This window comes from Sebastes fasciatus, chromosome 12 (assembly GCF_043250625.1).
Source record: "Sebastes fasciatus isolate fSebFas1 chromosome 12, fSebFas1.pri, whole genome shotgun sequence".
Lineage (NCBI taxonomy): Eukaryota > Metazoa > Chordata > Actinopteri > Perciformes > Sebastidae > Sebastes > Sebastes fasciatus.
This window is the reverse complement of record NC_133806.1, coordinates 15,670,039-15,697,573: the sequence shown is the minus strand read 5'-3', so window position 1 is coordinate 15,697,573 and position 27,535 is coordinate 15,670,039. Positions and strand designations below refer to the sequence as shown.

The following is a 27,535-nucleotide window of genomic DNA, read 5'->3' as shown; positions in this document are numbered from 1 at the left end:
GTGTGTCGCCTCACTGTTTTGAGCGATGCTTGTTGGTGTCGCAGGTGTCGCTGTTAACAAGCATTTCTGAATCTTACAAACAGTCCCTTTAAGTGATATATGTGCACACATACTAATCATAGGTCAAAACAACGCCAAATTTGGCTGAACTATAAAAGGCAGAAGTGGTAAAACGAAGAGCCGTTTGGGAGCCGAAAGAGCCGGCTCTTCTTGGTGAGCTGAGCCAAATGATCTGACTCACTAAAAAGAGCCGGAATTCCCATCACTAGTACGTAGCTCACCGTTTCCGCCTCCGGTTAATATTAATACTGTTAACGGGCAATAAAACACCACAAGAGGGCGCCAGATACCAGCACATGTTTTTTCATGCGCATCTAAAATAGTTCAGGTGTGCTGCTGCTGCTCACCTGTCTCACTTTTCATCACTTCCGTGCCACCCTGGGTGAGTTTCTCCGGAGGAGCCAGAGGAGAGGAGGAAGAAGCCTCGAGCTGCAGGACGGTTAGTCAAGGTAGGAGAGAGCTACTTAATGCTAACTAACCTAACTTTACTTCTTAAAATGTCTTGTTAAATTAATGCATTTATGTATAGAGTAACTTTTAAATCATGTGTCAGGGTGTTTGTCTGTAAGAAGTGTATATTTTTTTTATTGAAGAAAATTAATTTACAAACATGAAGGCATTGTAATCTAAACTCTATACTTCTAACATACAAGGCACAATTGGATAGGAAAGTTAACTTCCATCCATCCATCTGCAACCGCTTATCCCGTTAGGGGTCGCGGGGGGGCTGGAGCCGATCCCAGCCGACATTGGGCGAAGGCAGGGTACACCCTGGACAGGTCGCCAGTCCATCGCAGGGAAAGTTAACTTAAATTATAAAAAATTATATAATAACAAAAATAAAAGAGGGGGTAGAAAATGATTAAAGGAATTATTTATTTATTTATGCATTTCTTTTTTGTTCCGTAAGAAGTGTATTTTGTACTAGGACTTCTGACTGTTTTGACATGCTGTTTGTGTCACTCTTTCAATGCAAACTAATGCAAGCTAGCGTTTAGCTAATTCATTTATTTATTTATTTTTAAACAATATTTGTATTGAATTTTACATAAAGACATATACGCATATATACACATACAAACAGACTAACAATATTAATAATTAAATTATACCACAAAGAAAATAGAAGATAAGAAAAAATAAATAAATACCTCAAAGAAGAAGAACAAAAAAAAACACAACACAACAACACACAACAATTTCAACAACAGCACTCAGCAACACTCAGCCGTTTCATTTTGACTGTGCCTCTTGACGTCCAAGAAACTCCAACAAAGGTTTCCAAAAATGTTCAAATTCTGCTGCTTTTCCTCTGGTTATTAGCTAATTCATTTTAATGAAATAAGCTAGCATTTAGCTAATTATCCTTTATTTTGAATGTTTATTATTTATTTGTATTATTTATTTATTTTGCACAATTTAAGACTATACAACAAAACAAAAAAAATAAATGAAAATTATAAAGTGCAGGAAGAGGGAAAAAAAAACACTGGGCTTATCTAAAGCCTCCACCACCCAGAGACAAGATTAATATAAGGAAATAATATGACTACATAATAGTGATAACAAACAATTAGGACAAGATAAATATAAAAACAAAAATAACAATACAGTAAATATATTAAAAAAGACAAGTGTGTGTGTTGTGTGGAAGTGTATGGTTAGTGTTTGTGAGGAGGATATTGATTCAAATATCTATAAAGACTTGAAGGCAATTGTAACCAAACAACATTGTGAGTGGGAAAAAATTAAAAACATAAAAACAGATACATGGACAACATGGGGAAAAACAATTACAAAACAGCAATTAAATGACCCTTTAAGCGACTTTTGAAACATTTGACAGATGAACAGTTTATTAATAGATGTGAAAAGCTACTCTATAATTTGGTTCCCCTAAATCTTATCGAAAATTGACCTCTACTAGTGAGGAATTTAGGAGGATGAATATCTAGAGTATGCATGATGCATGATGCCCTGGCATTACAGTAATCCTTCTGATGTAACTGTGACTCCGTATTTTCTTTTTTGTACTTAATAAAGGCAACAAAATCTGTATATATCATCCACAAAATCTCTTTAACAGGTTAACTGTAATGTTTTTTTCAACACTTTTCATGGAGTAAGCACAAATAACATCTTAACAGACAGGGAAATAGATGTATTTTTTGGCATGTTTAGCTCATTAACATAGTTACAACACTATAAAATCAAACATAAACTAAAGAAAAACTATTTTATGGGCCAAAATGACACAATCTAATAGGGCCAAAATATTTAATGGCCTGCTCATGGCATTTTAATGTGACTTGCTGGTTTAAATTGTGTTTTGACCTGTTGGAAACATGGCCACCTCTTTTGCAGATAGATTATAAAACCTCTAAACCTCTAAACCTCTCAAACTGAACTTGGTGGACGGTTGTCAGAGCTGTAGGTTTACCGTATTGTTTGTGACGATAACCCAACATCCAGCATCCTGTGCAGAGACAGACCACAGCATCTTGTACAGGTGTTGAGTTACTGACCACCCAGGAGCACAGAGACATGGCCAGGAGGTGCAGGTTACTGTGGAAGGTGAGAACGCCGCGTGTGGGCGACATGGATCAATAGATTGAACAACCAGCAGCCCTAGTTGAGTTTCTTTTGTTCAGCGTTGCATTGTGTTGACAGCAGGCTGCAAAACTTTTGATTAGGATCGAGGTCTGTCATGTGTACGTAAGAGGAAGTGGCTTTTTCAAAAGGCTCGGTGTTAGTTTTCAATCACAACACTGGCTTTGTTAGTTGTTTTTACTTTGCTTTCTAAGTCAAGAGTGGATGTAATGAATTATTTTCAGTAGATACAGAAATGTAGGTGCCATTTGTGAAATAATACTTTTTACGGTTTGCGTATGTATGTTTTTACTGAAGTAGTTGACTTAAGAGATTTGTGGAGATATTGTTATTGTTAGACACTTTACTTATTTTAACTTAATTTTGTGATTTTACACATTTCACCTTTTGACTTGAAAAAACCCCCAAAGAATCACCTTAAAGTGAGTTCAAGTGATGCGTGCACATGCAGGATTCTTTGGTTTGCTTTTCAAGTCAAGAGTTTTTGATCACTGAGACTTTATGATGCGCAAGAACTTTTTTTGAAATTATATATTTCATCTTTCAAATCATCTTGTTTGAACTTTCGTTTCTTATACACTTTCATTGTAAAGTCATAGATCACATTCAACTATGGTTTTCTCTCTAGAAACACAGGACATTTTAATGAGTTATATTTGTTTTGATTAAAAATAGATTTATGATTAGTAAGTATTGCTAAAGTTACAGTACAGCATTTGAGTAGGGCTTTGCATTGACATTTCCATCACTGTTCAAGTGAAGCATTTTGAGCTCTTGATACAAAGAAGGGCTGATGAGCTTTGGCAGCTAAAACTTGTTTCTGAATCGTTTCAATTTTTTATTTGTCACATACTCAACATATATCGAACGTGTGCAGTGAAGTGTCACCATAATCCCTGGATGTAAATAGCTCAGTATTCATAGTAGAATTAAATCATATTTCTCTTTACTGAGTGAATTGAGCTCGTTCTGCAGCGTTGAGCCCTCAGGACGGGTCTCTGTTACTGGGACGGCTGGGTCAGTTACTGGGCCACCCGAGCTGGAAGTTCAGCCGGTGCAAAGACGGACAAGGGGAAGAACATGTTGTGTAGCGGGGAACACGTGCAGTCATTTTATAGCTGTTACTAACAGCTGCTAATAAAATCTCCAAGTACACTGTGTTATATTTGCACCATGACAATAGTGACCCAGAGGACTAACTTTGTACAGACATGATGCTACTCGCTGAGTAACCCTGAAAGAATAAGTTCAGACACAGTCCACATTAATGCCATCGGAGAAAGAAATGATATCGTTTAGACATGGAGTTGTAATTTACGCCAGGCTGTAGGTATTCAGTAGATTTCAGTTGTGATGTTCAGCCTTTGGTGCTGCACACCAATAAGAGGAAAGAGAATAGTCAAGACTCAGAATATAATCATGAGCCTGGACAATAGGGAGACATCCAACCATTGTATTAATGTTAAGTCTATCTATGGGTACCATCCTCCTTCTGTCTTTGGTTACTTGGCATTTTTATAACACACCGTGACAACACAGGCAAAAACAGATTGAGTAATCTTTGCTTTTGATAAAACATAATCCTTTATTCTTTATTGTTAGTGTGGCGCTCTGAGAAACTGAAAGGAAGAAATGTGATGCAACGAACTGATGTCAACTATGTCTGAACTGGAATCTACTGAACAGCAGTGAGTAACGGTGGTTGGTTTCAAATATGAAGTTTAGTTCTTATATTTCACCTGCAGGTGGCGCTCTAATTCTAAACACCAAGCTGTTCACTCTTCAACCTTCTCTCTCAGATAAGGATGTGGTAGTGATGTTAAAGCTGTTTTGTTTTTTTACCTGTTGGACCAAACCAGTTTATACTTAAGGCCATAACTTCAATACCTAGAACTTTACTTTTTATTTTGACACTACTGAATGAAATTGCTCATAGCTGACATTGCTTTGTTTGAAATGCACATTTGGCACAGCAAGCAGGTAGTCCTTTTGAAAGTAATATCACTAGACACTAGTATTCATATACATAATAGGGCTGCAACTATCAGTTATTTTAATTTTTGATTAATTTGCAGATTATGTTCTTGATTTTCCGATTAATAGCTCGGTCTAAAAAGTGTCAGAACATAGTGAAAAATGCATTTCATTATGTCCAAGGTTATGTGCATTTCTTTGTCTGACCAACAGTCCAGAGCCCCAAAATATTCAGTTTTTTGATCACACAAGACTCAAAAAAAAAGTGGCATATCTTCACATTTGAAGAGCTGGATCTAAGTAATGTTTAGTATTTTTGCTTGAAACATTCTTATGGAAATAATTACAGTTTAATTTTCTGCCGATCATCGGATCATTTCAGCTCTTATACATAAAAGCACACACAGGCTTTTGTTCTAATATTGAGCAGTAGAGCTGCAGCGATTAATCGATTAGTTGTCAACTATTAAATTAATCGCCAACTATTTTGATAATCGATTAATCGGTTAGAGTAATCTTTTAATACAAAAAAATTCAAAAAATTCTGATTCCAGCTTCTTAAATGTGATTTTGGTCTGGTTTCTTTACTCCTCTATGACATTAAACTGAATACTTTGAGTTGTGAACAAAACAAGACATTTGAGGACGTCATCTTGGGCTTTTTCACCATTTTCTGCCTTTTTCTAGACCAACAAACTAAAGGATTTATCAAGAAAATAATCAACAGATTAAACAACAACGATTAATCGTTATGTGCAGCCCTAAAACAGTGCCATGGAAATGCATAATGTCCCTCCTCGGCCATGACCTCCCTGCATGAACAAACCATGGGTTTCAGATGAGTAAAGTGTCAGAAGGTCAGAGGTCAGGGGAGCTTGGACGCCTGAGTTGACAGGGACGACTGTTTATGGGCAGCGAGGACGAGGAGGAGGAGGCAGAGAAACGGTGAAGCACGGGGAGAGGGAGAAGCAGCAAGAGGGGCAGACGTGCCATATTTACTGTCTTTGCTAGTAAGAGCCCAAGTGTGAACCGTAATGCGTATGTCGGTTGATATAACCTCCGGCCTTCCAAGGCACGCAAGCCTGGGTCTCGCCTGATCCTGGCGGCTGACACAGAGGTGTGAAGTCAGGGGACGCTGGGCGCCTCATGGTGGGGTTGCCATGGGTTGAACAAAGAAACACTGTGAGCTCCGACGTTTCAGTGTTTGCTGTCAAACCCGCAATTACAAACAGTTTTTTTTTAGTACTGTGTTGACTACATGTGCGGGTAGCGTAAAAACTCAAATTTGTTTGATATAAGCTGATGTTACAGATGTTGGAAGTCTGTTAAGTGGATGAAGTTAATTCTGGGACAATTGAGAACCACTTTCTGTGATTCATAATGCAAAAACTTGTAGTGAAACTTCTAAACGTTAACGTCATATAAGGTGCAGAGGAATGAGACTGTGGGCAGAAAGTGTGGCGGGGACAAAAAGTGATTGAGAGAGGGAAAACAGATGGGAAGATTGAATTCTAGAGGAGGGCAGGCGGAGGAGGGAGTGCGAAGGGAATCTTTTTTGTGTATGTCTGGAGAGAATGGGAGCCTCTTATACACCTCACAGCGTGAATTTGGCCCGGGCTGCGGGCTCGTCTCGTCTACACGGCGGGGTGCTTTCCTGAGCGGGCTGCCCAGGGGAGGGGCACCTGCAGCAGCTTCACACACTGGTCAAGAGGAGAGGCTGGGAGGCGGGGCGAGGGGGGTGCTGCTGCTGGGATGGAAAGATGCTTGGCGGTTCCAGGAAACGGGACATGTGCTGGATTTATGAAATCGTCAGGTAGAACAGAGCGACGCTCCCGAACGAAAATATTTGTCCTTGTGTTTTCCCCGTGGACTCGATAGGAGGAGGAGGAGGAGGAGGAGGAGGAGGAGGAGGAGGAGGAGGACACAGACTGCAATATCTCAGGATGAAATCAGAAGCTTATGTTGCGCAGGAGGACAGAAGTTATGATTGGAGCGAGTGAGCCGGTGCTGGCAACCACCAACACAAACAGCACAAAGTTTATAGATTGACCAGCCTGCCAACTGAGACAATATTTTCCATCCATTCTGGTTGGGTTGACCAAACACCACGTATTTGAAGTTTATCAAACACTCGGTCATCCCCGCACATCTGAGGCAGAACTTAATCATCTGCTATATTGAGTTTTGGAGGACACAGACACCCAAAACCTGTCCACTATACAACTAGCTCTCTGTGCTTTAATATCCACAATGCAGCCAAGTGTCTTTTTTGGAAAGGTTTCGTCTTTACACAAGCTACACCTTCCATCTTATGTCATTTTGGTATGACCCAGGGGTCCAAAAATCACCATGTCTCATATGAGGGCTCATGATTTCAGACGGATAGGGAGCCGGCTCTTTGTCTGCAAAGAAATTCCATTTAAATGGACAAATGTGCTGAGAGGGCCTCGGTTGTCTGCGAAAGGTGGATGGATATTGCATTAACTTCACAACAGAAGCTCCCCCCCGTGGTGTGACCGCACAGGGCTCCGGGTAATAACTGCAGTGGGAACGTTCTGCTCAGAGGTAGCCGGGGACAGGTAAATGGAAACACATGGTGGGCAGCGTAGACTACAGAAGGGCATCACAGTGCAGAGAAACGCACAAGCTGCCTTGACAAATGCTTTCGGTATGTGTCTTCAACCACTGCAGCCCTCTGGTTTTCTTTATGTGCAAATAAATAAACCCACTCTTTAAGTTTGCTTCCCTCACATAATTGAAGTCACATTTTACGTTGCATTTAACATGAAATTGCTCAATTATTCCATTACCCGGGGATTATGTACTCACAGAAGTTATTGCATGTCAAGTCAAAACACAGTTAACCACAGTTAATAGAGCTTAATGGTCCGTTTGTGTTATTTGTGTGGACAAAAAAAACACACCATTACCCAGCGATGAAATTAAAAATTTAACGGATCACTGACACTTATTTATCTGCTCTCCCCCGCGGTCTGTGTCCACATTATTTAGAGGTCTGGATTATTATTCAGATAGATTTAAGATTACTAGATTTTAAAAGCCATGTTTGCCTTCATGAGAATGAGAATGAATATATATTTTTTTGTATTAATGACTTGCAGTATTTGATTTATTTTGTATACGGTTGTCTCACGGTTTCTTGAAACACATTTTGAATTTACGCAGAAAGAAAAACAACCTCAGAAATTGTTTAATGGAACAATTTGGCCAATTCACGCTCATGTTTTTTTTTTTTTAATGCTTTATTTATTCGTTGGTTTGTTTATTTATTTATAAGGAGGTGCATACTCTTTAAGGGAAAGTCCACATCCATCAGCACAGATGCAGATACTGTATATTGTAAGCTTTAAAAAGTAGGGATGCACCGATCCAACTTGTTCAGTCCCGATACAATACCTGGGCTTTCGGTATCGACCGATTACTGATCCGATATCAGTCTTTAATCAATCAGCTGTATGCCTCACTGTGTGGAAGTGACTTGGATCATTCTTTTATGTATAAGGCAACATCAGGCTTGACTTAAACATTGCTTTCCTAACTTTGTTATACAAAATGTAACAAATAAATACATACATATAAATTTACTGAATTGTTATTCATCATTAAAATAATAAATCTTACACCAGCAACTTGGTAAAAAATCTTCAAAATTAACAGGGACTAGAATTTAAGTGTGAACTTTTTTAATGCAGTAATAAATTGGTCAAAACTTAAACGGGAATTCATATTCCAGTATAAAATGTATATATAGTATATAAACATAGAATTTAATTGAATGGATCGGCCCCATTGTCACCGATACCCGATCCAGCTACTCGAGTCGGTATCGGCCCGATATCCTATCCAGTATCAGTGCATGCCTATTATAAAGTGAGCCTATATAAACAGATTTAGATTTAAATAACAAGCTATTACATCTATTGTAAGTTACACTGAGCCAATTTTGTTCTGAGTTAGATTTCTGCAAGATGTGGTTGATTAGATTACAACACATTAAAATCTGTCCTGACATTTCATCTTGAGACTGTGTATTAATTAACTTTCTGCAGGTTTCTTAGTTTTTCTAAACCCTCTGATATCCTTTTTTAAGGCCTTTTTATCTTAATTATAAGTATGCAGTATAAGTAACAAATAAGGGGAGAGAAATAGGAGATGACATGCAACAACAGTCCCCTGCCGGACTTGAACCAGGGACCTTAATATCACATGGTCAGCATCTTAAACCCCTAGGCCTCTGACCAACGCACAGTGCTTGTATTATACCAACCCGCCCACTTTTGTCCCATCATCCCCATCCCGTTCCTTAGTCCTTTCTGTCAAACAACAATATTTGCTCATCTGCGTCAAAGAGCAGCAGGGTCTGCGATACAGCACAGTGCAGCCTTTGAGTCAGACAGACATCGATGGGCCGTTGCTACAGGGAGACACAGAAACGCCAGCCAGCGAGTGTATACACAAGAACGGGGAAGACCTTCCAGAGTCACTGACACGCTGACACAGACACACAAACAACAGTATGAATGCAACTCAAGGATTTTTCTTTTGTTTTTTTTGCATACCTCATCTTTTACATCTGCTTCTCAACCTCCTTCTGCCTCACTTCATAATTGTTGTTTCTTTTTCATGTCATTGTTGAACACCATAACGTTAGTCCTCCTTTTCCCCTCAGTTAAAGATCCAACCACACAGTGCATTACAGAAAGCATACTCTTTATTCAATGCTATATATTATGCATTATTATAAACATCAAGTTACAATCAACACAAGTTGAGGCCATGCAAAGCATAGCATGAGTCAAAAATAATAAGTACATTTTCAAACCCAACATGCAGGTCATGATTATAAACAAAAATGTCAGTTGTTTTTAGATATGTCGGGGTTCAGGGGAAGCAAACAAAAGACTGTTGACTCACTCAAAACATAATTCATTAAGTCAACAAACAATGTCTCAGAAAAATGTCCCAACGAGGTTCTGACCTGTTAAAGCCAGTTGTTCAAAAACAAACAATTTCTTTGATAGTTCTCTGAAAACAAGCAGAAGTGCATCAGGGTTTTACTGGAAATGCTTGTACATACAGCATTAACTCTGCTCTCCTAATATTACTGCATACAGTACAGGTAAATAAACAATTCCTCTCTGTTATTCAATCTGTTGATTTGGGTAAATTACTTTACACAAGTAATTACTGTAGTAACCACTTGTGTTAGAAATGCCATTATATTACTTTACCATAGTCACAAATATAATATCATTAAAACATTTAAATCTAAATAATCAACATGTAAACCTGGTTACTACAGCAATTAAAGACATATTATTCAGGCTGTTCTCATACACCACTCGTACCTATACCTACGAAAAGTAATGCACTGTAATTTATATATATCCCACAAAATCAATTTGTATGTAATCCACGTAATCATGAACCAGGAAGTATAAAGAGCAACAAATGCTGCGTAGGGAGGAGGTCTGGGTGGATGGCAGGGTAAAAAAAACTGTGTTTGTGTCCTGTGTAAAACCAGACGTCAACGTTGATTTATTTATTATGTCACTTTCGTACTAAAGTTACGCCACTTCCGGAGTTATTTTAACCCAAACCACCTAAACCTAACTAAGTAGTTTTGTTGCCTAAACTTAAAAAAGGTGTTTCCTGTGAAGACGGAAGTTTATTTTGAAAAGACTGGAGCGTAAATTGACACGTGCGTCCCGTATTGCTGGACATTCGTAGGAAAACGCACAAAAAATGAGGAATAACTTTTCGTAAGATATCATATGAACTGTTGTGTGAGGATACGTGGCATTATTTGATATGACAACCAAAGTTTGGAAAAGGTTTTCAGATAAAGCATTAATTAGGTGAAACATCTTACAGAGATTGTCTTTTTGATTGTCTCCTAACAGCGAGTTTACAAAGCATTTATACAAAGTGCTCTCATTTGCTTAGTATTGTTGTGTGTCTTTAGTTTGTTGGATAAATCAATGGTCTTTGGTGTCTGTTATGGAACTCATAAAGCATTCAGTACCTTGTCACACATGTACAGTATGTACACACTCACATTATTGTCTCTACTGTTAGACACACACACACACACACACACACACACACACACTACTGCATTGGACTGCTCTTACGGCAGAGCTGATTTGCTGAGGTCAGTGTCTGCCGGTTGCGTCTTCGTTTCCCAGTCAATAGTGTGTAGAAGAATGGATTCACACAGGAGTTTCCGTACGTCAGCCCTGTGAGGATACGATTCACTGTCACCTGTGTCCCCACTGGTACTGTCCGCAGCATGTCGGGCTGGTAGAGCGGCAGCAGCTGCCAGATCCAGAAGGGGAGGAAGCAGGCCCAGAAGGCCAGGACGATACCCAGGATGAGGAGCAGGACTTTGGGTTTGGGGGCACGGGGAGGACAAGCAGTGCTGCTCCCACTGGCCCAGGCCGGCCTGGTCTGAGACACCCAGTACAGCCGGCCTAGAGTGGCGTAAAGTGCTCCGATGGCCAGCCCAGGCCCGAGGATGCTGGTGCAAAAGAGCACGCTCATATAGGCCATGGAGCTCTGCTCGTCCCACGCCGGCACGCACAGCTGGCCCTCCTGGTTCTCCCCGTCCTCCAGGTGCAGCGTGATCATCATCGGCAGACTGAGAGCCACAGCCAGCCCCCAGGCCAGGCCTACACGCAGCAGGCCCGAGGAGTTGGAGGAGGAGGTGTGCAGGGGATGGGCCACAGCCCGGTAGCGGTCCAGACTCATGGCGGTGAGAGTGAAGATGGAGGCGTGCATGGTGAGGAGGTCGAGGCTCAGGAGGAGACGGCAGCCCGGCTCGCCAAAGGCCCACCCGGACGCCAGGCTGTCGTACACGATGAAGGGGGCGGTGAAAAGGTAGAGCAGATCGGCAAAAGCGAGGCTCAGCACCTGGAGGTGAAGAGAGGAGGAGGGGGAGGAGGAGGAGAAAGGGGAGGAGGAAGGCGAGGTGGAGTTGGCCAGGCAGGACGGTACAGGTACTCTCATTAGGCAGCAGTTTGGTCCCGCTCCACGTCTTCTCCTACTCCTCCTGCGCCTCAGGAGGAGGCCCATAGTGTACAGGTTTCCTGTGATGCCCATCAGGGAGAGGAGGGAGAGGAGGGAGCAGAAGAGAGCTGTAGACGCCAAGCTAGGTGAAGGAGAGATGGAGGGAGGGGAGGACGGAGCAGAGACGTTGGGGATAATAGGGAAGGTGTATGGGGATGGTGGTGGCAAAGAGCCTGAGAGGTCCATAATGTGAGAGTATAAAAAAGTTTTGAGATTACACAGAAATGTTAAATGGTCTGTTTCAGATGCAGAGATGAAGAGGAGGGAGGAGGAAGGAGGGAGGTGGGGGTGTCAAAAGGAAAAACAAAAAGATATTTTGTTAGTTTTCATCAATACTTGTCTCTTATATTCTCTGGTTTCTGGAGCTTTTATTTGTTTGACTCCAGGGTCAAAGACAACAAAGCTAAAACTGATTTGGATCTCTGAGGGTGCCACAAAGTGATTTATGTGAATCATGGCACCAGATAAAGTAAATAAAGTCATATAAACATGAAGTAGAAATGAAAATGTCAGCAAAACCAGTATAGTTTATGTTTTAGCATGAAACCTGCTCTGGTTGGCACATCCTTCACGGTTTTATAGTTTCACAGGGAGCAAGGCGAGGCGTCCATGGTTTTAGTAAAATAATTGGATTGTCAGAGTAGGAGGGCTCAGACTGAAGGCTGTAAATCTAAAAAACCTCCAAAGCCTGTTCCTTCTTAAGGTCAGCATGTTAGGACAACAATTAGGCTAATTGAGTCACAAGAAAAGTGTAAGAAACATTTAAGAGTTAAACAGACTTTTTTTTTTTTCGTGCAAACGAATTATAAACTGTGAAGTTTTAGTTTAGACTTCTGGGTTCATGCTGTGCGTATTTACGCGTCGGTGGTTTGGATGTGGACCGGTGCGTGCAAATCTGTCGAGTCAGTGGATGGCGCAATGAGGCAGACTGGACTGTTTGACTTTATATAATATATTTTTAATTTTAAAGGACATTTTCGACAGTTACAGTTTGGTGCCCCAGAAGAAAAGAGGTGCTATATATTTTATGATGTCTTTTGTGATCTTTTTAGTGTCAGTCGTGAGACGAGCTTAATACTTCTCGACAAAGACTGATGCTTTTTTGGGGGGAAATATAATCTACAGAGAGATCAAAGCAGTGGCGGGGTGCCTGTGTGACACATGGTGACCTGCAGGCTGCAGCGGGGTTAAGAGCTCCTGTTGAACTGAGGAGGAGCAGCCGAACCCCCGCGGGGCCGCTGCGCGCCTCCGCTCCACAGTCCACAGTCCAGAGTCCAGAGTCCATACCTTACCGGCCGGCTCCCTTTAAATAACCGCTGTGTCATAGCCTATTTATGACAGGACCTTTACATTAAGACCACCAAATTCCCTTTAAACTGTTAAATGCAAATGTGCAGTATGCATTACAATTTAATGTTTACAATATTTTTTTATTTTATTTAACCTTTATTTAACCAGGTAGTACTCATTGAGATTAAGAATCTATTTTGCAAGAGAGACCTGGCCAAGACAGCAGCATTTAAACATACATTAAGGTTTCAGATGCCACAACATAAAACAAATACAAAATAAATACATAACATGATATCATACAAAACACATTAAAATCAAGTGTTTGAAGCCAACGTTAAAGTGAAAATATTCAGAAACACAGACAGCTCCCGATTGACTCTGCTTTTAGTCTTTAATATATTTAATATAATATATAATATAATATATCTACATATATATATATAATAAACCTACAACCCCAATGCTAAATAATTCGGCAAGCAGGCTAATTCACCATAATTTTGCACTGTTAGCAATAAATAGATAAAAATAAATATAGGCCACTTAAAATATTTAGAGATAACATTAGTTTCATATTCAAAAAATGCAATTCCTACTGAGATACAAATGCAAATGCAAAAGAAAACCAGTTTACTACAGGCTACTGTTGCATAATGGCATGTCTGGGCCCTTATCAGCGCTGAATAAAAACATACAGTAGGCCTATAATAGGTCGACAATCCACAGTATAGCCTACTATTTATATAGATCTAGTCGCATATAGGCTATAAACGAGAGGCAGATTATTATTTTCTAAAATATAGACCTACCTTAAAACAGTTCAATCCCAGAAGCTGTCAAAATAATACTCCATGGATTTGTTTGGTGAAAAAACTCCATTCCCATTTTGAAATATCCCTCTGAATACTTGAGATTAGGATTATTTCTCTTCAGCAGTGAGGACAATATGTGGCGATAATCTGCCTCCAAACTTCTCTGCTGCTGTGTGTCCTGCTGGCTGCAGTCTTTGATGTGTCTGAGTCAACGAGAGAGAGGAGTGTGTGTGAGAGGAGAGAGGGGTGGGATGGATGAAGAGGGGGCTTATCCTGCTGAAGACTACTGAATATTAATACGGGGGTCCTGGGAACCCCCACTTATTCATTCATGTGAAATAGAACAGCAACAGAATATATAACAATGACCTTCCTAATAATATATTTCACTCTCCAACAATTAGTAATGTAGGCAATAACAGGAAGAGTCTATTTTAGCTTATCACATGGGGGTTTGTGGTTGAAATCTACTGGTCATGAAAATATTACAGAATCAAGGAAGACAAACGTTAAAAAAACATTCACTTGATGGTAATTATACACTCTGCCCGTTTCAGTTGCTTTAAATCATGACCACCGCTCAACCCACAGCTGTGCCGAGTATAAGAATTTAAAATACAGATTCAGCTAATATTAGCGTGTGTTTTAAATTCATAGTTTATAGCCACGATTGAGGTGATTTACAGTAGGTTTGATCACGCTTTGACGACTCTCTTAAGGGTTTCAATACCTCTGAGCCAGATATAAATCTCACAAGTGAACTCTACTGCAAATACTTTCCATGAAAGTCAAGAATCTGACCATAAATGGTATCGTAACATCATATTTTGGCAAATAATCCGGTGCTGTAAAGCTATGAATTTATTGTGATGGACTTATAAAACCTGGTTTTATTCTGTAATAGCACTGTTAATGTACTTTGATGCATACTTTATCCAGCTAAAGAATGTAATGAAGAAGATGCATAAACTATAAAATACATAATTAAATGTGTATTTATGACTGACCTCTATACTTTAGTCACTCAGCAATAAAGAAAACCTTGTTGTTACGATGCCACTTAAAACAAAATGATGCATTTATGGTCCACACATAAAAGCATGACTGTACCATGACCCTTAATAATTGTACATAAGTGGATACAGAGGCATTACAGAGGTTAAAAGCTGGATGGTCCCAGCAGTTAAAGCTACAGTGGGTAGAAATGGAGCAAATATGATTTTAAAAAAGTTGTTTTTATAAAACAGTATATCCTGACAGTAGTGCGTGAGACAGGTAATCTGAAAAAAATCATGTGCCTCTGTGTCCTCCAGTGCTCCTAATGGCATCTGCAAGATTTCAAAGACCGGAGGAAAACAACCAATCACAGCCGATCTGGAGTCTGCCGCCTCTGAGCAGCTGTCAATCACTCGCAAACTCCGATCAAACGGTCAAACTAGGCAGCGCTGATCAAATATGAATCAATATTCTTTTACTGTAATGCCTATTTCTCTCCTCAAATGTTTTCAGAAACATCTTGTATTGTACTGTTTAGCTGTAAAATTAGAAACTTTGTCACCTGGTAGCCATGTTGAGGTCAGTTGAGGAAATACCAAGCACCGCCTACCAGCCGGTGCACAGCCAATAGGAACGCTCTCTCTCTGAAATGACCTGTGATTGGCCAAAGTCTCCCGTCACAGGCTAGATTTTTTAAAGCCTGAAAACAGAGCCATGAGGAGGTGGAGAAGTCTCAGAATCTCTCAGAGCACTTGAATTACAATATGCTGAAAGGTTATTATGGAGTTTTTGCTCACTGGTGCCAAAAACGTTCTGCCTACTGCAGGTTTAAGGAATGATAAGTGATTTGTGGTTCCCTTTTGGACTCTAAAGTGTTTTTATTTAATCTACTTCTTCAGTTTTTAATAACACAGATAATAAGATATAGGGACGGTATATATTGGATTAGTGGTTAAAGAAACCGTTTCTGCAACCCAAAGGTCACGGGGTTACTCTCTATAACAGAAACGGGTCAATCAAAGGCCATGTCAAATAGTCTTGGACACGACCCTGTCTGTCATTAGATCTTGTTTTCAGCTTGATACCTGAAAAATGTAAACATATAATATGAAACTGCTTCCCGTAAGATTGAATTAGACTGTGCAGAGTTTAGACTCTCTGTGGGAAGGGCAGAGAGGACAACGTACCGAGCCAGCGTATCATCGGTATTTTGCTGTCATTTCATGACGCACTGCAATAACTAATGCACTTCAACTCTGACCCAATGTCAATACCACATCAGCTCATGTTCAAACACAAGGCGCCTCACACCCCCACGGGGGATTTATACAATGATTTGGTGTTTAAATTATAGAGGAAATTAATTATCCAGTGTACTTGCCTGTATCAACATTTTTCCATGTCAGAGAAAAGTTGAACTGGTGGATCTAATAAGTGGCCTGACCTTAAGCTGTGACAACACACCACAGAATAAACGGGTCTTTCGGCAGTTATCAGAAGCGACTTACAGCTGCCTGTTATCCACCGAGTTGTTTTTGGCCCGGGCCGTCGTTGGACCCACAGCTGTGGTTTGCCAGCTTCAAGAGGCTGAATGACTTGGAAATGATTTAGTTGTGACTAACCAGTAAAATGTGAAGACTGTACGCCTCATGTTGGTGGCGGGGAGTCCACCAGGTTGGCTGCTGCATACATGTGCTGGCGTACATAAGATGGACAGAGACAGGCTGTAAAGATGAGAGAGGGACAGGGTGGAAGGGGGGGGGGGGACATACCTATCCCTACGGGGTGTGAGGAATTTGAACAAATACCTGGCACAGGCATGCCAAAATAGGAGGGGAGGGGGACCATGGAGGCATGAGAAGCCCCAGCTCTCTCATACAAGGACACGGACAGGTATAACAATTTATAAGATGGAAATGGAGACGGTGGATTGAGTGCCAAGGTGGCAAAAAAGATTTAATGAAGTGATATCAGGTGCTCTGCGGGTCTCAGATTTACATAGAAGTGGAAAAAAGGAGCAAGGAACATTATGACATTTGGGAACGGATATTGCTTAACTTTAACGTGGAAAAAAAGGAGTGGGGGGAAAGGAGACTGAGAGAGTCAGAGTCTGTTTATTTGTCTTTGTCAAAACACATCAATCTCAGTCTGTGCAGACACGTTATATAATTTGTAATTACATTTACCTGAGCTATGGGCTTTGTTTTGGTACTTTGACCTGCAGTGCGTGTTTCCCCTTTTAATTAACCTGCATCCACCTTCAGTATGCAAATCTAGACGGTGTGAAGATGAATATAAATGAAGCTTTTAATATGAGGACTGGCTCGGTGATCATACCTGTATACAGAGGGATCGGCTATATTTCATAATTGTTAAACTGTAATGCTGCAACTAACGATTATTTTCATTGTCGATTAATCTGTTGATTATTTTCTTGATTAATCGATTAGTTGTTTGGTCTATAAAATCAGAGAAAATGGTGAAAAATGTTGATCAATATTTCCCAAAGCCCAAGATGACGTCCTCAAATGTCTTGTTTTGTCCACAACTCAAAGATATTCAGTTCACTCTCATAGAGGACTAAAGAAACCAGAAAATATTCACAATTAAGAAGCTGGAAACAGAGAATTTTGACTTTTTTTTTCTTAAAAAAATCTCAAAGCGATGAATCGATTATTAAAATAGTTGGCGATTAATTTAAAATGAATTTTAATTTAACTAATTGCAATTTTAACATTATTAATATATTTAATATTTTTTTGTTTACATTTCAGGTTGTTAAATAATTATTTTCCGGCAATAGTCCGTCTTCAACTTCAGTACAATTTATTTTGTCTGTTAAGTCATTTTTCAAATCTGACTATATAACTGACTGAATACAATTTGGCATACAGGAAAAACTATTAATATCCGTTTGCTAAGATATTATCTGCCCCATCAGGTGATATGTATTTGTGTGGCCATATTTACATTATATAGAGTCTGCCACTGTTATTCCCATTATCAATGAATCTTATGATTATTTTCTTTATTAATCATTTAGTTTATAAAATGTAAGCAAATAGTAAACAAACGTCCATTCACAAAGTGAAATCTTTAAATTCCGTATTTAGTCCAACCAAAAGTCTAAAACTCCAAAATATTCAGTTTATTTTGACAAAACACAAAGAACTGATGCATTTGGTAAACTATATGAGGAAATGTTTTGCACTTCTGTTTGGAAAAGTACTTAATCAGTTATTAGATTTGTTGCCGATTATTTTTCTGTTGATCAATGAATCGATTCAGCTCATTGTACACACAGCAGCAGCTTCAGTATCACGGTAGAAACCTGTTTCAGAACATGACAGTGAATGGATTACATTGGAGTAACTGACGTATTCCATTATACTAATTGTGTGCTTGTCATATAGAAACACATATTATATTCTGAGGTTTCAGGATATCATGAGGCCAAAGTGTCCCTGAGGTGTCTTTGTGCTACTGGGAGTTCACAAGAGGTTGAGCATGTGAAAACAAAATGGAGCTTGAGATCACACTCACACTCCCTTGAAAAACAGTCTTTGTTATTCTGTGTATCTTCATGTATTTATGCAGCCCACCCAAATGAAGGGGCCGTAACATGTCCAATCAGTGGGTAGTCCCAGTTTGACAAACGTCCCGTAAACACGTAGACATTAACAGCTCCCTAACCTTCTCCTGGCCGTCCTTGCTTTCTTCATTCATTTCATTAATTAGCTTACCCATTTCGTCCTCAGTGCCGTTGTCTTGATTAAATGGGCGGACATTTTCTTGTTTGTGACAAATGGTCGTTGGAACAGGCTGATTCGCAACTTGTGATGAGTTATTGATCCCCCCCCCTCCACCCTCCAAGCCTGGAGTCTGTACTGTGAGATACAGCCTGAGATTTACCTCAAGTCATTCCTTCTGTCCTTTTTTTATACACATTTACGGGCATCTAGTGGCAGAAATGGAATATAATATTAATAAGTATGTTTTCTTTAGTGTGTAATCACCTGAAAATAAGAATCGTTGTGTCTTCGTTAGCTTAGAATGAGCCGTTTATACAGGGAGCGGGTCCTCTTCAAGGAGTCTGCCATGTTTCTACAGTAGCCCAGAATGGACAAACCAAACACTTAACTTTTCCTGCTCAGGCCGGAGTCGATAACGTATATATCTAGGTTTTAGTGAGCGCTTTGTCTGAAGTGTGGAGAATCTTTCTTCTGTGTTGGCCCCTGAAGTAAGTGTGCAGAGGGCAGACACACCACACATTGAACCAATATGCGCTTACCCCTGAAATCAAAGAGCATTAGATTTCGACCTGGTGTGACCATGACAAAATCTGGAAGCTGTTACAGGACACTGAGCCTGACTTTGCTGCTCCATCTGCAGAAATCAGATCAGCCTTTCACAGGAAACACATGGAGCGTTATCAGTGCAGCCAGCAGGGAGATGGACCTTTGCTTTCCAAGCAGAATAGTTTAGTAATGCCCTTCCCATGGTTTATTATGAATAGGTGTAAAAACTAAACAATGAAATAGACTGTTACATCATAGAAAACTCTCATTAATACTAACGTCCACATGTTGCATGCTCCAGGTTCACCAATAACTTGTTACTTTAAAAGGAATTTCTATAAAACCAAAAGAGAAAGCAGGTATTGTTCTGTCTTGTCATCTCTGTTTAGCATCTTTCAGGTCGTAACAACACCCTAAGGTGTGAAGCCGAACCTCTTTAGTGTCTGCACAGCTGCTGATTTTAAATCCTGGTTTGTAATTAGACCCTCAGAAACCAGGTGTATAGCCTCTGGTCAACCTGCAGTCTGATCAGCTAATCACCAGTTTACAATGCAAACTTTCAAGTGCTTCACTGAGGCTCTTTAACTGCAGGCTCACCAGTGGACGCCAAAAATAGTTTCAATCTGCCCACTGGTGGCGTAGGATCAGTATTGCATCCCCACATCCAATAATAATAATGGACGGACTAATTATGCAAGGCTTCAGCGAGGGCACACACAGGCCTCCTCACTCTGCCACCGTGCTGCACATATTCCCTCTAAATTATAAAATCATATCAAGTTTCCAAATTACTCATGATTCATTGTGAATGCCACTCTGTGAAAGTAGCCCATGATTGAAGCTAAATCGTGGAAATGTCGGCTCACTGTTGAGCAGTTAGAAACGAGCGCCGCTGGTGGTTTTATGCTTCATTACATGTCAAACAAGTAAAAAGGAAAGTTTCGTCCCAGATGAACATATTTCTCACTGTTTATTTTAGGCTGTTCCCGGCTGCAGCAGTTTACCACAATCAAATCAAGTTAAACATTATTTACATGGCACGAGGAAGTCCAGTCACAGTAAACACTGATGACCACATTTTAAATGCATTTTTATTGGAGAATATATAGGAGAGAGATGAGACGAGAGAGATGGTAATGATGTGAACTTTGTCAATAAAGTAACTTTGATATTCATGCCAATACATCATAATATTTGAATTTGAGATGGAGAGGAACATGCAACAAAGGCCCCCGAGTGCATTTGAATCAGGGACGTTGCAGTTCACGGTAGGGGGGAATAATCAATACAGCGTAGTTTCATGATATCTTGCAAGGCAATATTGTATCGATCAACATATTCTCATGCTGATATCTTACAAAAAAGTTATTCCTCCTTTTTCGTTTGTTTTCCTACGAATGTCCAGCAACATATGTCCATTTCCGCTCGTTACATGCCTAGTATTTTCAAAATAAACTTCTGTCTTCACAGGAAACAACTTCCTTAGGTATAGGCAATAAAACTACTTAGTTAGGCGGAGGAAAAGATCGTGGTTTGGCTTAAAATAACTCTGGAAGTGGCGTTACTTAAGTACATAAGTTATGTGACAAATAAATCAACGCTGACTTCTGGTTTCACACGGTGGAAACATGGCTTGTCGGGAAGAACGTTAAATAACACTCCAAAGTTAGGCTAAATTTTGGCAAGGAGAAACTGTCATGGCCTTTTTCAAAGGGCTTCCTTGACCTCTGACCTCAAGATATGTGAATGAAAACTCTGAGATGAACAGAGTTAAAACAGTATCTTACTAGACAAAAGAGATGTTGACAAACTGCATAATTGGCATTTGAAAAAGGGAATGAATTGCAATATATCTTATCTCAATATATTTATCGCAATAGTCAGCATATCGCAACATTTTTAAAATCGCAATAAGATCGTATTGTGACTTAAGTAGCACGGTAATATCGTATGGTGGAGCCTCTGGTGATTTCTATCCTAGTTCATGGTCAGCGCCTGGAAACCCCAGTAACTATGTTTTTTAAAAAAACTTAAAATTCAGGTTTCGTACTTTCCTGCTATGTTTGAACTGATTCTCTGCAACAAAAACAAAACAGGAGAGCATTTGCAGATATAGTCGCATGGCTGTTGTATCAGATCAAACACTGATCACGTAAATTCTCTCCTCTACTAAATGTAATCTTTATCAATAACATTCTGCTGGTTCTCTCTACACCTCATGTCTGTCTGATCATTCAGAAACATCTGACATCATCACGCCTCCCCACGTCACTTTCCCTCTCTGCCCCTCCTCCCGGACAGTTTTCCATTAGGTCAATTACAATTAATGTTTTGACACAAACACTTATGCAATTTAAAACAACAGAGCGTGCAGATTTAGATCATCCACTACATTGATTTGTGCACGGTGACCGTTTAATTTTTTTTTCATATGCAGTAAATGCACAGGGATGTTTACATGTTTATGTTGCTGGATGCAGCTGGATGTTGTGGCTGCTGCATTACGTCGGTCATCTTCAATCTGATCTTTATTTCCATAGAATGACAGAGCTCATGACGTCATAGGTCACTTCTTGGGTGCCTTGACTGAGATTAAATCAGATTAAGTATTAGTAAACACACACTGACGCTCTGTCTGTCTCTCTCTCTCTCACACACATACACACACACACACACACACACACACACACACACACACACACACACACACACAAACACAACTCAGTAATCTGTCTACATGGTCAGTGGTTACTCTGTCTCTCTCAATCTTTCTATCTTTCTGTCTGTCTGGCATTCAAATTTACATTCAAATTCAAATTAGCTTTGTTGGCCAAACCATGTTGTATAAGGCTCACAATGTCTCTCTCTGACACACACACAAACACATGCACACACACTCACACACACACACACATACACACACACAGGGACTGAAAGAACTTCATAAAACTCTTCATAAAATTATATCATTATCATCCGGAGGATGTTATTTTTTCTTTGTAGCAGTTTCATAACCGTCAGATCCAACCTTGTTTTTCGTCGTAGTGTTACAATAATCTTACATGACAATTCAAAGTCTATCAGAACTGTTGCCTTATATATAAAAGTGCACAGACAACTCACATAGGGGGTTAAACCTGCCGTAGGCAGAATGTTTTTGTCATCATTGGGCAAAAATTCCATAATAACCTTTCAGCATATTGTAAATCAAGTGCTCTGAGAGATAACTACACTTCTGCACCTCCTCATTGCTCCAGCTCGGCTCTGATTGGTTGTTATCCTCTGGTCTGTGAAATCTTGCAAATGCCATTAGGAGCACCAGAGGACACACAGGCACATGATATTTTCAGACTACCTGTCTCATGCACTACTGTCAGGATGTAGTGATGGTTTTATAAAAACATTTTTTTTTTAAAATCATATTTGCTCCATTTCTACCCACTGTATCTTTTTAACTGCTGGGACCATCCAGCTTTTAACCTCTGCAATGCCTCTGTATCCACTTATGTACAATTATTAAGGGTCATGGTACAGTCATGTTTTTATGTGTGGACCATGAATGCATCATTTTGTTTTTAGTGGCATCGTAACAACAAGGTTTTCTTTATTGCTGAGAGACTAAAATATAGAGGTCAGTCATAAATAGACATTTAATTATGTATTTTATAGTTTATGCATCTTCTTCATTGCATTCTTTAGTTGGATAAAGTTTCCTCCAGTCTGTGAAATCTTGCAGATGCCATTAGGAGCATCGGAGGACACAGAGGCACATGATTTTTTTTTCAGACTATCTGTCTCATGCACTACTGTCATGATATAGTGACCGTTTTATAAAAACTTTTTTTTAAAAATCATATTTGCTCCATTTCTACCCACTACAGCTTTAATAAAGGGTTTAAAAGGGTGTTTTTATTAGCCCACAAATAGGCTATATAAAGGGAAAGTAACCTTGAGGCATTTATGCTATAATCAATAATAATTTAGAGATATAAAATAATTATTTTTTATCTTATTTTTAAATTTAAAAAAATACTACAATTCGTGGAACAAGTTTGATGAGTTTTACTTGAAATAAATGTTTTTTTTCAATAAAGTAAATGAATAATTGTGGATCAATAATCCGTGTGTATGACACATCTAAACAGTCATTTAACCTTGATGAATGGGACAGGATGTTGTGACAAGGTCACTCTGTGAGTCCAGAGGGGCGCGTGTCTTTGATTGGGGACAGACAGCATCGCAACGTGAGCGCGCTCATCCACCACCTGAGGGCTCGCGGACGTCCACAGGACCGCCAGACAGGACAGCTGAGCTCGCGCACGGTTTCTAATCAGTGTTTATTAAATTAAAGAAGGACTGAAAGCAAACTGACGTCGTCACGTCGCGCTGCATTAACGGGAGAGAAACATGCCAACAACCCGGTAAGTGCTGACTTGATTTAACTGCGCAAGAAGTTGTCAAAGCTTCACTTTGGGTTGGAAAATTATTTTTATGTATTATATCCATGTTATACGAGAGTTGCATTGTTTGGAAGCAACCTGTGAAGTGGAATTTAAAAGCATGAACTCGTAGCTTACATTTTACTCTGAAAAGCATCAGACAGAGCTGATGAAACACGCATGTGTTTATCACATTATATTAGTGTTGTAATCCCTACTGTCACTTCTGAATGTTGGTTTGTGGAGTTGCTGTTAACCACAAATGGGACTTGAGAATAGGATATGATTCTTTACATAAACAGGATTAATACTCCTTAAAACCAAAAGCATACTCAAACTGTTTTTTTTCCCACCATTTTACTTTTAGACATTTGAAGTATTGCATTAACTTGTGTTGTGCTGTGCAGGACTTAGAGAGTACTGAGCAGATGAGGTGGCCCTGGTGTGCCCTGATGATTTAGACTTTAATCCTTTTTTGGGGGTTTTGTGAGTTGTGTGAACTGATTGAAAACACAACTGTATTTTGAAATAGGTTTATAATGATGTCATGCTTCTGAAAAACAGAGACAAACCGCTTCGAAAAACACACATGCACACTATGTATTGTGATTTTTTTTTTTTTTTTAATGATATATTTATTGGGTTTTCTTATTTTCACAAACACAACAATAAGAATAATAATTTTTAAAAAAACACTGGTACAGCTCAGATCAAAATATATATATAGGAGGTCATAGGAAATAGTCCATAGTGCAGGAAAGTCACAGGATATATGAGTTCATGTTCAGGAGACTCCTTTCCTTAAGAGATGTATTGTGATTTTGAAAGGATGCTCTTTAGCAGTTTCTTTGCAAAATGTGCAAAAAGTGGCAAGACCTTGCTGAGGGTTTTTCAGAGAGGCACATGGGGGTACAGATGATGGACAAAAATACAGGATTATAAAATGACAGCAGTTTCTCCTCCAGCTGATTCTCTTTTAAAATGTGCTCCATTTTGTATAAGACTTGATTTGTAAATCAAGCCTCATTCAACCCATCAGGCTGTCTTTACTAATATTGATGGTTTTGAGGTAACTCAAATTCAAAATATTTTATTTGACCAGGACAGTTGTCAAGTAAATATTATTGTTAATGATATGGAAGGGTACTCCACCAATTAAAAGCTGCACTTCCATAAAGTTAGGGGACATGAGAGTGATAGATAAAAAAAAAAAAAAACATGGTCAAAATCAATGATGCAGTGGTCAAGATATCTTGCTTTTAGTCCCTATTGTGGGTCAAGCTCCAAAATTCCTGGATCTTACAACTCGATAGTATATTTTGCTAGACCCTCCCTGCTTGGTAAACGCCCACGTCAGTCAAACCTCGAGCCCCATTTAATTTGTAGTCTCTTGGATTTTTTTTAAAGTCCAGAAATATATTAAAACCTATCATAAATACATTAAAAGAGCTGTTTTTTTCTTTTCCAAGTCAAATCAGGATTTTCAAAAGAGTAGAGATAAATAATATGACAGCATGTTATGATATGTCCCTAGTGTGATACAATATTGATATTTTGCATTTTGACTGCAGCGAGGTTGTGTCCTTTTACTCCAGACATTTTAACTGCTCCGATTGCTGCATTTGGCATTTTTCTACGCGTGTAGTAATGTCTACCTGTGCAGACAGTGAAGTCACTCTCCCTCTGTGTGTGTTGTAATCAGAGCTTTTCCTCGCTTTGTTGACATGGTCGGGCCGGCTGTGCATGCTTTTCATGCATGTTTATGCATGTGAGCGTGCTAGCTCACGGCCGCCGCTCTGCACTGCTCTCATACGGCGGTTACAGCTGATAACGCCGTCCCGACTGACGGTGTAGCTCCCACCCTCCGGTTCCCCCTCAGGTTAACACTGTTATCTCTGTCAGCACCGTAAGCTGCAAGTCGTGGCTCGCTGTCGCCATGTTGAGAGCCGTTGAGAGACAATAGAAATGCTCCCAATCTCATATTTAGCACCATTAAAGAATGGGACAATGGTGCCACAACATCAAACTCTACTAAAGCCCCATCTTTCCACTTCCAAAAGGGTGTGAAATGCATTTGCAGAATATTTTAGTCATACATACATTTTAGAAATTAGGAACCAGACATTGTGGGAAGCCCTGCCATGTTTTGTGTGTGAGACAGAAGCCCCGTAGTGTACCCTGTAATTTACATCCTTTGTTGTGCTGCATTTAAAACGGAAATATCTGCAAATAGCAGATCACTCAGTTGTGATATTCTGAGGCAGATTGGATGAAAGCAGCTGATGCAGTCATGATATGCTGTGGACTTGTTGTGCAGTGATGTGACGAGATCTCTGGGGACTGGTGAGCTGGCAGTAGCAGGGTGCACCATGAAAATTGGATTTTTACTAGAAAAACTGAATTTATTGTAATGCAGTCTAGCACAACCATTGTAGTTAAGTAATAAATACTTTGAGAAAGTTCAAATTTGTCTTTCTTGTTGATGCAAAGTCAGAGTGATGTTGATGGGCTCTGTGGTAATGCATTATATCAAAACTGACTTTCTAAATAAGTAAAAGGTGTTTCTATATGATGATAATTAGGCACAAAGCCTCCATGACAGTGCATTTATTTACTGAGTGGAGATGGTGTAACTGAATGGGAATGTTTCTAAAAATAAATAGGAGAAAGCTGTAATAAAGTTGTCTAATTTAAATAGTCTAATTAGTCTTGGTTGCGTACGTCTCAGTGTTCTGAGTATTTTCTTAATTAGAAAAGAGTTATGCAGAGTTTTAACCAACACATTGCAACCTGCACCATCTTAACTCCCCAGATTAACATTTCGTCGTCATCACACAATGACCTCGATCTCTGCACACAGCTGAGGGAGGGACGGCGGCGGAAAAGATTCAATTAGATGGAATAAGGCCCGGTGCCAAGACGACTCCACGCTTGCGCTTATTATCAAATGTTTTCATAAGAGTGTGTGTGTTTGTGTATGTGTGTACTTGTACATCTATCTTTGTGATTTTTTTCAATTTTAAATTTGAATAATTACAAATGTAGGAAGATAGCTCAGTATCGCCCACTTTTTAAGTGGTTAAGTCTCCAGTCTGTATCTTGAGCGCACAGCTGATAAGTGCGTGGGTTGTTTACATGACGTACCAGAAGTTGACATTTAACAGTGTGTGGACAGAGATATTATTATAAATAAAAGACCACAAATCTATCTTCGTATCTTGTTGGCTTCTTATTCTGTTAATATGAATACACAACAAGGTTGATATTATTCATCATTACAATAAATTATTAGTTCTGTTATTATAAAAATATAAATATCCCTACATGTATTTTGGCTACGGTCACTAAGGGGGTTCAGTGAGCTCCCTGAACCAACGCAAACTGCATCTGTGGTTTTAGGGTTCAGGTTAGAAATAGGTTTAGGTTAGGGAACGGGTTGGGGTTAAGCCTGTGATTGTGATGGTTACAGTTAGGGTAAGGGGGTAACAAACTAACTAACCCTAACCATACTCAATCAGATTTTACTGGGTCTTCAAAATGATAATAGTCTTTGTTTCTTGACGTGCATTTCCAGTTCATCTATACTTTTGTGGTAATTATTAAAGGGCTGTACCCAAATCAGAATTTTTTTGATTCGACTTGGATTTGGCTGTTCAATACGAAGATTCGACTATTCATTATTTTGTTTCTTCAAATAGCAATCAGATAATCAATTGGCCTGAGTTTCAGTGATGATTTCGACCACATTAAACTCAGTCAAATGGGGTCCACCACAGCTTCATAACAAACCACCCGACCCGTGTTGTAACACGGATCCCGTCTCGTTTACCAGACTTGGGTGTGACTTTTTTGCCTTGTCATCACCCTTCATATCTATACAACCAATGTATTTATGATTAATTTGTTTACAAGAGGACACAATTGTTTAAAAGAGCACAACGTTCTTCATAGATCTAGCCTCTTA

At 39.5% G+C, this 27,535-nt stretch overlaps 2 protein-coding genes across 5 annotated transcripts in view; one reads left to right on the top strand and one right to left on the bottom strand.

Annotated features, from left to right (window-relative positions):
- Positions 1 to 468: 468 nt before the first annotated feature.
- The window catches only part of kcnj14 (potassium inwardly rectifying channel subfamily J member 14), a 40,502-nt gene continuing 13,435 nt past the window's right edge, over positions 469 to 27,535 (top strand). For 3 of the 4 annotated variants that reach the window (XM_074653501.1, XM_074653504.1, XM_074653505.1), the window contains exon 1: positions 23,399 to 23,553. The gene's annotated coding sequence lies outside the window, so the exon portion shown is untranslated. Of the gene's footprint in view, positions 510 to 23,398; positions 23,554 to 27,535 lie in introns of those variants that run through there. The other variant, XM_074653502.1, reaches the window with a different exon arrangement.
- Positions 9,355 to 14,040, bottom strand: uts2r3 (urotensin-2 receptor 3). The gene is made up of 2 exons (XM_074653500.1): positions 13,836 to 14,040; positions 9,355 to 11,969 (listed from the first exon to the last, which is right to left on the bottom strand). The coding sequence occupies exon 2, from the start codon at positions 11,917 to 11,919 to the stop codon at positions 10,777 to 10,779; it is 1,143 nt and encodes a 380-aa protein (XP_074509601.1). The 5' UTR covers positions 11,920 to 11,969; positions 13,836 to 14,040; the 3' UTR covers positions 9,355 to 10,776.